Consider the following 11,671-nt stretch of genomic DNA (forward strand, 5'->3'; position numbering starts at 1 on the left):
TGGCGAACCTTGGCCGAGACGCAACCGAAGGTTTCCGGGCAAGACTTAAAGATTATGGCAATCCGTTCTATCACAATCCCGGAAAATAGCCAGGGCGAAGCCAAAGACGAGGGTTTTGCGACAGGGTGTCTTCATACACGGATCTTTCTCACTGCGATGCTGCTGAAATGGACATATGCCGGAGCCGTCAACAGCCAGAAGTCTGCAGAACTTCATGGGGAGGATGAGGAATGATTAGGACCCTTTTTGACTCTGAAATGGCGAGGCGCCATAGCAACAGAGCTAAGGCGATCCTCCCTTACTAGATTCTAGGCTCATCAACGTATTCCATGGGTCACATCACGATCATGTAGAGTGATTGTGACACGCTACGTCACGTCCATATTCCAACAACTCGGATGCTATTACCAGAATCCGTTCTATGACCATTGAATCATCAAAATCGTAAATTTCGTGATCTGTCTTTGAATTCCCAAAGAATGTATTACCTTTCTAAATGTCGTTTCATGTTCCACCCACCCACGAGAGACCCAGACTCCAAACGAACTCCAAATTCCAAACCCACGCTATTCTCCCTCCTAACTACTTCTCTCCCTCCCTTCACCTCCCTGTTCTTTCTTACCAAGCATAACTCTCGGGATAAAAATCAATCCCTCCATATCCCTGCCCAATAGCCTCGACCACCGCCTTCCTCGCATCATCCGCCATCGCCGCCGGACAACAAGCGACAATCGCACACGTACTATTATCATCGCCCACATCACTCGCCACAAACCTCATCACAATATTCTCCAACCTTGGCCTATGTCTATAAATCGACAATCTCAAGCCATCCGGCGTGACCGTCCCCGGCGGAGACGACAAAGGAGAATGTTCATCTGGTTGCAATTCTTCATCTCCACGTAAAAACTGTACCGAATCGTCTGATGAGACCATTGGTTCCAACTCGGCATCTCGAATCGCCGCATCGGTACTTTGTCGTTGTTCCTCATTATTTGTGCCTCCCGTGTTGTAGATCTGGATATGGACTTCCATCGGTCGGCCGGAGAGTTTACTCATTTCAGTGAGTTTGGGACGAAGTTCGCGGTCGAATGTTTCTTGGAATAGAGATAGTTCTCGAACTGCCCAGACGATGTGCAGGCGATGGACGCGGTAAGTGTATCCAGGACTTCCAGCTCCGATTTTGGATCGAGCGGAGAATAACATGTCGGAGATGTAGGAAAGGGTAATGGCTACGCCGGTGCCTCCGACAATAAATCCAATCGTGTCGTATTGTTGAAGATTGTGTTTTGGTCCGTATGGTCCTTCGACGAGAACTCGTACGTTTCGGCCGTTTTTGTGGTCGCCGCCTTGACATCGGACGAGATCGCGGAATCGGCCGGTCAGGCCGTTGTATGGTCGGATGATGAATTGGAGATTCAAGGCTTGTTTATGTGTTGATGTGGTGGCGGTGGTAGTAGTGAGAGCTAGGTCTCGTGTTTGGTCGAGGTCTTGGGCTTGGGCTTGGTCTTGACATTCCCAACCACTTAACGTAAATGGATGGCTTTCATACCACTTCGTGCCGTGTAACAGGTAAAGAAAGTAATATGAACCTGGAACAGGAATAGACGAGGAAACTCGAGGGACGTTCAACCACACGACGTTGGTTTGAGGACTGTATGTGGCAAACCCGGCGCGATAGGGGATATTGTATCGTATCACTTTCCACAATCGAGCCACTCGATCGGCAATCCAGATGATGATGCATGGCCATAGAAAGACGTTGTATGCGCCGCTGAAGATTTCCACGTGATACCACATGCCGATGAGAACGAGGACCGCTAATGTCGTATGCAGGAATAAAAACAATTCGTATACTTTATGGCGAATGGGGTAGAGTGAGAAGACCAGGAGAAGGCTCATGGCTACTGTCGCGACGGCACCTAATGTCCAGTATCTTTGTAACCACACAGCTCGGTAATGCGACATGCCGCCTTCAACCAAGACGTACAGACTGTACGCAAGACTGTGGACGATGGCCTGAACGGTCGAAACTCTGGCGACCCACCGGTGGAATTGCATTGAAGTTTCGAAGCTCCAGCCAGTAATCCAGAGAAGGACGTTATTCCTTGTGGCAAATAGGTAGATTAAGGTCAAGTTGGCAGTTCCCATAACTCCTGTCCGATCCCCGACATATCGTGCGTACTGGAGGCGGTGATCCGGCCAGTAGAGATTCGTAGAGAAGACATCATAATGGCCGAAACTGAGGATGACGTTCAAGACAACAAAGGTCAGGATAATAAGTGATTGGAGTCTGGGAGGGACGATCCACCATCCCAGAGGTTCAGCACAATGATGAGAGAAAGCCGCTGGGACGAGTAGATGCTGTTTCAACTGTCTCGTAACATCTCGCTCGAATCTGGCATATCGACCACTTCCTCCTCCGAATTCCTTCCTGAACCTGGCCTTTTGACTGAGAAATGAAACGAAACGAAAGCCGAGTCCAGTGAGAACAACAAGGGTCCAGAAGACAAACATGACAATAGCATACAGGACGCTACTGGTCATCGATGTCTGATATGCTGCATTTGTCCGTCTAGCATCTTCAAACAACAGCTGAGAAGGAATCGCCGGTTGGCTGATATTCAGATCCATCAACACATCTGTTCGATTCAGAACTCGCAGACTGTCGATATCGCCAGGATCCAGATTGCCGAAACCGTCCAACGACGGCAAGGTGACGTTTCCATATTGGACACAAGTCTTGTTGGCTTGATCCAAGCCAGGTTGAATGGCGGTAGCTGGGCAGTACTTCCAGCTACATGCATAGACTGACTGTAGACGCAACGCGCTCGAACATTGCGTGGAGTAGTAAGGAAGATTGGCGGGTGTATCTTCAAAAGAGACACTTCTCAGTGCCAATTGACACGCCGCAACACATGCGGCTACATCGGAAAGAGCAAGGCTAGTGAGTGACAATATCACAAAGAAATGCAAGGTCCAGCGTTGCATATCTTGGGAATCATGGACCCCTCAGCACGAGCGCGTGTCGAGGTGGTGAAGTATTCGTAAACTGGAGATGCGAGGCGTAGATGCGAAGTCGCATCTTATCTGATAAAAATTTTCATTGTCACGTGACATTGGCGTTCGTCTATTTCTTGGCGTTCACGTGCGGTTTCTTAGGAACCGAGGCACGTGCGAGTCTCGCGGAAGTCACGAAGACCGTCGAGTTGAATCATACAAACACTTGTTCGACGCGTCAGAATTACTGTAACAAAGAGAGAATTCCCTGTGATTGACAGTGTCTCAACAATGACTGCGTTACTCGCTCCAACCAACACCACGAACCGCTAGAAATACCTCCTCTTCTCTAACGAGGAACAAACCTCAGCCCCGCCAGCTCCGGGTTTTTGATGTGTGTGCTAACGTTGAAATATTTATCGTCCAAAACCGCTTTAAGATGCATTCTAGCGGCCTCAGTGCTTCCATGAACAGATGTATCCAGTTCGATTCGATACATTGAAAGGATGTGAGCCACCACGGCAACGTATTCGACCTGACTGAATTTCTTGCCTGGGCAGACACGCGGGCCGAACAGCCAAGGCATGAACAAGGGAGTCACCGAATCACCATTGGAGGACGCCGCGGGAGAAGTGACCAGGATCTCATCTTCAGATCTGGAGTCTGGTGTCGTTATGAATCGCTTTGGGTCGAATGACTGTGCGTCAGGTCCCCAGCGAGGTGAGAGATGCACGCCGTAGAAGTCTGCTGTGACTAAAGTATTGGGTTCGACGTCGATGGTTGTCCTCTCTACCTCTGAGGAGGATGAAGATGGAGAGCCAGTTGTGATGGTTAGAGATGTCGGTACACTACTGGCTCGAACCATCTGCGGGGCGGGCCCTGCAATCCGAAGAGTCTCGTACATGAGAGCAAGACATCGGATCAATTTTGGGTATGTTTCCTGGTAGTTGGCGTTTGTCGAGTGTGTGTAGTGTCGATCGACTTCTGCTCTGACCCAGTCTTGCACGTCGGTGTAGATGGCAAGATATGGAAAAGCAAAGGACATGGTCCCCGCCGTTGTCTCAAAGCCAGATAGATTATACACGAAGAGATTTCCATAGAGCTCTGAGTCTGTCAAGAAGGAGGGTCGGGCAAACAACTGTTGTTGTTGCTGCTGCTTCTCTTGTGTCTTTTCGGCCTCGTTGGCGGTCACCATTGCTCGTAGAATGCTTGGCTTGGATGACTGGCGCGTGGACTGGATTTCTCGAAGCACACTTTCTTGCATGTAGAGTCTGAACTCGGTGACTGCAGTCTTGAGACGTCGAAGTGGAGGCGGAAGGATATGGTCGGGGGCTTTCAGACCAGAAAATAAGACGGCGGTAAAGATATTTTGGAGGATGAAGTTGAGCGATTCCAGTAGAGTCAATCGATGTCCTGGAGGAAGGTCTGTCAGGGCCGTATCCTGGCCAAATCCCACCGAAGTCAATACATGCATTGCCAGCACGTTGATGTCGGAGCGAAGACTGGCCAGGGAGCAGCTGGCTTGGGCGTTGGCCAGAAAGCCAAGGTCACTAGTGACTCTGTTGATAGACTCGTCCCAGGCATAACTCATGGTAGACTCATTGAACGCTTGAGCAGTGATCTTGCGATGTCTTTGCCATTCCGCCCCGTTCAAGGATGAGACATTCTGTCCGAAGAATGTAAAGGTCTGGGAGAGGGGCTCTGGAAAATACCATGTCTTCATGTCTTTGTAGATCTGATCGATGGCTGGAGGGTAGACTGTACAGATCTGGTTACGAACAGGGGAGACCAGGATAAATGTCTCGCCATATTTAGCTGTGGTTCTGCCAGCGTCAATCGTGGGCCAGCCAAAGTCAGTGTATAGATACCAGTCTCCAAGACCAAAGGGGAGCGAGGGAAGCCATGTAAACAGAGGCTTGATGAGTAGCCACCAGGGATCTTCGAATGAGACGGGGAGACAAATGATGGGGAGTTTAAGGCGACGAGCGGCAATGTAGTTCTGAGTGAAGTGGAGAGTTCTGATGAGGAGGAAGACGGTAAAGGGTACGTAGAGGAGGAACAGCATCGTGAGTTGAGATACTGCTATGTGAGTGATTTTGTACTGTAGAGCTTGGATCGTGTGTATCTCAGTTGAGGAGAGCGTCATCTTCCTTACATGTGTAAATCGGACTGTCCATATGCATGATATATGTCATTGCAATCCCTGTTCCTGGGACATGTTGGAGTTGGTGATGATGTGGGGGGCCTGGCGGCAAGGCGTCCACCTAGGGAGGGGATCGTCGTCGAGATTACTTGAACTGTATCAAACCCAAAGTGTTCGTAACTGGTAGTGAGGGATTGGCCAAGCCTAGTCTCAATTGGGATTCTGGAATACAGGGAATCGGTCAAGTCGTCAAAGCAAGAGACGACATTGCCTTGAGGATGGCTCTGATGATGGATACTTACCTCCAAGGGGGATGGCCGCTTCTGACTGGATTGCACCAGAGGTGAGATAGGTTGATAGGAGATATCAAAGAGATTGATACACCATCTGAGGTAGTACTCATAGAGATGGTACGGGTTCTGAAGATAGAAGAAGTTTGACGATAGCAACGATTTGTGAAGAAGGCGGCCTGCCTTGGCGCAAATCACGATCCTGAAGATCAGGAGGCTGATCATATGTACTCTGGAGGATGGAGGGAGCATCTTGATCAGTAGACAAGCTTTGATCAAGCATTACATCGTTTGGTTTGGATATTCCGAGATAGCATCGCACCGTCCCTTGTAGAGTGGCTGTGAACTGGCTCGTTTACAGAGAATGAAATGAACAATCAATTATCAAGGCTGGAATCAAAGCTACGGCTCAACACCTCAATCCAACCACCAAGACCCCAACTGACTAACTACATCTTGAGAACCCCCCTCTTCATCAAGATCTGAATTGCTGGTAAAGAATCACTTGAAATCTCCGTCCTCCGCAACTCATAATCCCCATGCGCAGCACCTTGTTTCTTAACATACCAGAAATGAAACGCACCAGGAATCTTAACATCCCACTCTCGGCCCTGACCATCCCTAACCTTTTTCTCTCCTTGAGCAGGCTGACCAGGACAATTAGCGAACAGATGAGCTTGACCCAACATTTCATACCCTTCGCTAGTCTCCCACACGGCGAGAAAGTACGGCTCGTGAAATTCCTTGGTGAAGCTCGAGTACATGTCTTTAACCTGATGGAAGGCTTCGTCTGCTTCAGTGTAGACACTACCGTCAGGCTTGACGAGAGTGAAATCGGATGTGTGCCAGTCAGAGGACTTTTGATCCCAGTTGGCTCGGGCGTTGAAACTGAGGGTATAGTCTTCCATCCATTTCATGGCAGGATGTTTCCTGGTTTCGTCGTCCCAGGTGCCTACATGGATGAATGCGGGTTGTGTGGGGAAAGACATGATGATTATGAGAAAGGGGTTGGTTCGAATTATTGGATTTGGATCTGTGCAAAGTGGTATGTCGAGGGAACAGAGTTGTGACCTACCTTATATGCCCTACATAACCACAGCTGGCCCGTCAGCGGACAACGGGGGCCAAACTTGACTTGCCTTTTGACCTGAATAACTGACATTGGAGCTGACTCTAAGATTCGGCAAGAGAATGCATGATCACGAACGTTGGGCCAACGGTAGACGATTCTCCGCCAATTGAGGTAACGACAATGTCATTGAAGCTGCCGAAACGAGCCCAGCTGTTTGGAAACAGGGCGGCACAGAACATTCAGAACATTCAGCCTCAAACTCTGGCGAGAATCTGGGTCAGATGGTAGGCGGGGACCCCGCACTTTGAAGACATGGAACCAGGGACCAGGTAACCAGATTGAAGGATCGTGGCTTGGACAGCCGGTGGTATTTGATGGCGATGATAGGGTGGTGAGGGAGGTTCTCATCTGGTTGAGTACGGTCTTGAAGACTGAAGACTGAAGACTGAAGTTTTGCATCAAGAATTGAAGAGAACAAAATGTGAGATAGGAGCTCGGATTGATTGAACTCCGAGGAGGTGCTTGGTTAGCAGTGCATGAGCATGATTGGTTCCTTGACAGAAGACGTGGAACTGAAAGTGAAACGTTTTGGGGTGTACGTAGACTTTAAGACGCGTCACTCTGAGTCAGTTTTGACAAATCAACCACAGTAACCATGATGGTGGAGGGAGTTTGGTTGTGGTAGAATTCGAGAGTTGAATGAGATGGAAAGACGAGGATAGGAAGAATGCAATCCTGTAGACAGAGAAAATGGATGTAAAGGTCTGAAATGTGTTGGTGTTTTCTTGTCACACTAAAGATGTGGTATATCGACACTACTCAGCGGGAAGAGATGACACTGGCACTGCATGCAACAACAGTCTACAATAAGTGGTGACGGGGAAGTCTCTCGCTTACTCCTTCGCCTATATGCATGCACTATGAAGCAAGAAGCGAGAAATTCGGTTACATTCAGATATCACTGGGTGAGGAAAGCATGGCTCGCTTCATGTTCGCTTGAATGTTGCATTGCGCCCAACAGTAAGCGAATGTGAGCAGGGGAGATGCCAGAAACTGGAGAACACAAGAATCTTGTCCTACGGAGAACTGATCCAGGTGTGTGTATGTACGTATATGGGAACAGTGGATGACAGGGATTGACAGGAACACGGACGGTGGAGAATGGATGAAACGGACCACGTAAGTAAAGTTAGCGGCTAAGCAGACAGGCAGAGGAAAAAGAATCAAGACGGGAGAACTGAGACGAGAGAGAGGAACATGGAGTGGCACGAGTGGGTATTCGTATGCACAATGCACGAGGAAAGGCAAGGCGAGGCAAGGCGTTCAGTCTGGGATCTTGGGATTGGAAACTTGGGACTTGGTATAAGCATGGCGCATATGTACTAGGTACCTAGTAGGAACATGTGGATGTGTCAACGAGATGATAGAAATCATGTTGGAAAAGACGAGAGATTTTAGACGGTGAAATAAAGTGATAGGCAATCTGATAGACCGATAGTCTACTAGTGAAAGCCACATTCGCTTCGGCCCATGGCTGGTTGAACGCCTATCGAAGCCGAGGAGTTTGTTCCGTTGGCCAACACTCAACAATGTGAGGGATGTGTAGCTACCTAAGGTACCTAGGTAGGTAGAGATCGAGTAGATACCTGAGTAACTCTAGCTTCTAGGTGGACAGCATCAAATCCATAGGTACCTAGGTAGGTAGGTGGTACCTAATGTAATAGAGCTTCAACTCCAACATCGATAGCCACACAGCCTTGAATTGCAGGTGTCTGATGCATGGTCACAGAAAATGAGAGAAAACAAAATGGTACTAGTAGTAGGTACCTACCTAGGTATTTACCCAGGTACCTACCTAGGTATTTACCCAGGTACCTAATCTACGGAGTAAGTAGGTCGTTCCTAGGCACATATCGTCCTTCAGCTCCATCTGCAAGCCACAAGCCATAAGCCTCCAATCCTCAAACTCGTCACCTCCACCCCAGGCAAAAGATCAGAAATGTCATCAAGGGTCCATCTCTCGGTAGGAGAATAAATTTCATGCCAACCACGCGATTAAGCGAGCAGAGATCCCTTGCCTTGGCTCGCTTAATTGCTTCTGTTGATTTTTGTGAATGTGTACGTACAGATGAGTATGTACAAAACGTACACTACTCCGTAGATGATGGTTGGTGAATGATCGACAGAGTCAACAGTCATGAAGTATATGGTTTTACGTACAGGTAGAGAGGTCAGGAGGTCAGGTATCTCTACGAGTACCTACGTACCTACCTAGATACCTTAGGTAGGAGGTAGCTTGGGGTGTTTGTAGGTGTTAAGCTTAGGGAGAAATTCTCACCTAGAACCACAACAATACTACCTAGTAGCAGTCGCACGGAAGCCGGAAACGAGATACTCAAACAATCAAGTCCCTATCTTTAGGGAGTGCTTTAGGCGCCTCGGGCTAAGTCCCTAGGTAGATAGGTAGACACACTGGTGGTCAATTCATGTTCCAAAGCCCATCTCTTCGCCATCACCACCACATCATCTCTCTCTGTCCCTCTTCCCCTCCTTCCTGTCCTCTGCCTCCATCTCTCACCAAGTTTGTAAAGCGAGAAATTACCCTCGTCTCAAGTACATCTAGCCTTATATACGCCATGATCCAACAAGCGAGCGTGGCTTGACCTGAAAATCCGCCAAGGCCGAGAATTCCGAACTTCGGATCTTAGATCGAGATCACTACAGTATCATGTCTTGGACCATTGCCCATATATGGTAAGAGTGCGGGCGCGGGTGAGAGTGTTGAATGTCGCGTGTGGTGGGAGAGATTGTGGCAGGTGGTTTAACTGAAGTTGGATTTGTCTAAGGTGTACCTTGACCTACCTAGGTATGAGAGTACCAGTAGAGAAAGGTACCTACCATCTGAGTTCATATCCCAAGTATTGGTGCTGAGGGTAAAGTAGTAATTATTACATTCGTTCGTTGGACTTCTTACATCTTGCTTCTAATTATCAATCCACCACGGCCATCGTTATCGCAGTCGTTGCCTCGCCGTAGTCTCACCACTTCATCCATCAGACCCTATCCCTATGTGCATCCCAGTATTACAATGACGATGATGATGATAATCATCCTCCCAATCCCCCATGCTGCCATTCCACTTCTGCAATGTTGGTCGAATATTGGTACATGAAGGGAAAAACCATTGACAAAAGACACATCTTCACTCTTCACCCCATGATGACTGTTCACCGCTTCTTACCGACCACCTTGGTAATGGCATGTCGGATTATGATGCCGGCCTTTTCAATCTCCTTTTTAGACAGGCCCATAGTCACACATACCTTCAGAGCGGGATTTGGAGTGTAAATTTCGGTTTTCGTTCCGGATGGACCGGCAGGAAGGCTCTTGACACGAGTGATGAGAACGTTTTGAGATAGGGCCTGTATTCAGTTCCAGTTAGCAATGCATCCTTTTATTCACAAACACAAATCCCGTGAGACAAAGACTCCACTGACCTCGTCAACAATTTCTTGCAGCAAAATCTGCTGATCATCCCATGTCAATCGTCGGCTACTGACCACCTCCGGTTTCAGAACCAACAACATGATTGGGTTTTCTGGTGCACTGCTGCAATACACCCAGTCGCTTCTCGGATCAATCTGTGCCCACATGGTCTTGATGTTCTCTCGAAGTTGGGTAATGTATTCCGGTTGTGTTTGAAGCATCATCAACGTCTCGCTGGCCGTCACTGCGCTCATCGCAGGCAATGCTGCCGAATATGTATAGCTGAGAGCCGACAGCCGTTGATGCTCCACCACTTGATCCGACCCTGCGCAGAACCCTCCTGCTCCTGTCAGTGGTCCTGACATGCTGCCGACGATCATGTCGACTTCGGCGGCATCCACGTGTTGATGTTCCGTGATTCCGCGCCCGGTACGACCCAGCACTCCAAATGACCATGTCTCGTCTAGAATCAGCCGGAATTTATATTTCAGCTTCAACTCGATCTGTCCAAATATGAAAGGAAAAAAAGTCAGCAGATGCATCTCCACGCGCCCCCTTCTCATTCCACCTCGGATTCATACGTACCACTTTTGGTAGATCGACCATTTCTCCTGAATTCTCAAACAAGCCCTCAGTGATGATGAACCTCCGCGTCAAAGGCTTCCTAGCTTGTTCCTTTGTGACCTTTGCCAGTACTCGTTGTAAATCCTCCATGTCATTGTGTTCATACCACCGAATTGTGGATCTGGAAATTTGAATTCCCTTTCGAATCGCGTAGTTCACACCCTTGTCCGCCACAATAATGTCCCCTCTCTTGCAGAATGCCGGGATCACGCTAGAAATGGTGGAAAACGCCTGCGCGTAGATGATGCAAGCAGTCGTTCCGAGGAAAGCTGCAATGTCGCTCTCAATCTTCATGTGCACGTCCTGCGTCCCGTAGAAACCAGGTGGACCACAGGGTCCAACTCCATACATTCGAAGCGTCTGGATTGCACGTTCTTTGAGATTCTCGTTGGAGACAAAGTTGTAAAAGTTATAAGACGCGAGGTTGGTCACAGTTCGACCGTTGGCTAGTCTGCAGCGAGGGCCACTAGGTCTAGACATTCAACTTTGGTGTCAGCATTCCGCAGCGTCGACCAAGTGGAAAGGACCCAGGGGACCAAGACTCACCCGACAATGATGGCGCGCTTTTCCAAATCCGCCTCTTCAAATGCTGTAGTCTTGCCTACGAGAGGCTCTGGTGTCCATTCATCCACCAAGTCGTCAATCTCCTATGTTACCATGTGTCAGCCAGGAGATGTCCTTGTTTCTGGCCGCACCCATTCGGCATGACCGCGCTTCTGGTCTCAAGATCACACACCTCATCGGACAACTTGACATAGTTGGGCTTCGTTGAGTATTTTGGAGCGAGCAAATACCGAATCGCGAAGAGGACGAGGAAGAGTTCAACCGCGGACCGAATGGGATCATTCTGGTAACTCGATTTGACATAACGCAGGAAGATGGCCGACCCAGGGATCTTGTGGAATTGTTCAGATGTCGCGTGGGCTAGAGTAGTCAAATACTCTTGAGCATCTTGAGCGTCCATCTTTTCGAATCGTGTTGGTGCACGACATCAACAAAAGTCTCATCGAGTAGGAACTTTCGCCCTTCCGCGAGACTGCGGATGTCATGAAGTTA

At 48.8% G+C, this 11,671-nt stretch overlaps 2 protein-coding genes across 2 annotated transcripts; both read right to left on the bottom strand.

Moving 5' to 3' along the window:
- Positions 1-422: 422 nt before the first annotated feature.
- On the bottom strand, positions 423-3,042 carry PV10_00703 (uncharacterized protein). The gene has a single exon (XM_016364814.1). The coding sequence runs from the start codon at positions 2,989-2,991 to the stop codon at positions 619-621; it is 2,373 nt and encodes a 790-aa protein (XP_016228463.1). The 5' UTR covers positions 2,992-3,042; the 3' UTR covers positions 423-618.
- Positions 3,043-9,436: 6,394 nt separating this feature from the next.
- PV10_00704 (uncharacterized protein) lies at positions 9,437-11,618 on the bottom strand. The gene is made up of 5 exons (XM_016364815.1): positions 11,352-11,618; positions 11,162-11,262; positions 10,577-11,087; positions 10,003-10,494; positions 9,437-9,927 (listed from the first exon to the last, which is right to left on the bottom strand). Exons 1-5 carry the CDS (start codon positions 11,577-11,579, stop codon positions 9,733-9,735), a joined length of 1,527 nt encoding a protein of 508 aa, XP_016228464.1. The 5' UTR covers positions 11,580-11,618; the 3' UTR covers positions 9,437-9,732.
- Positions 11,619-11,671: the final 53 nt, after the last annotated feature.

The sequence above is a fragment of the Exophiala mesophila genome, assembly GCF_000836275.1.
Source record: "Exophiala mesophila strain CBS 40295 unplaced genomic scaffold supercont1.1, whole genome shotgun sequence".
NCBI classification, from domain to species: Eukaryota; Fungi; Ascomycota; class Eurotiomycetes; order Chaetothyriales; family Herpotrichiellaceae; genus Exophiala; species Exophiala mesophila.

What these genes read in the sequence shown, in the direction of transcription:
- PV10_00704 (XM_016364815.1), bottom strand. Translation starts at nt 11,579, where the DNA reads ATGGACGCTCAAGATGCTCAAGAGTATTTGACTACTCTAGCCCACGCG. An exon ending in TGGTCGATCTACCAAAAGTG is followed by an intron (nt 10,495 to 10,576) that starts GTACGTATGAAT and finishes ATATTTGGACAG; the next exon opens with ATCGAGTTGAAGCTGAAATA. An exon ending in TGCAAGAAATTGTTGACGAG is followed by an intron (nt 9,928 to 10,002) that starts GTCAGTGGAGTC and finishes AACTGAATACAG; the next exon opens with GCCCTATCTCAAAACGTTCT.
- PV10_00703 (XM_016364814.1), bottom strand. Translation starts at nt 2,991, where the DNA reads ATGCAACGCTGGACCTTGCATTTCTTTGTGATATTGTCACTCACTAGC.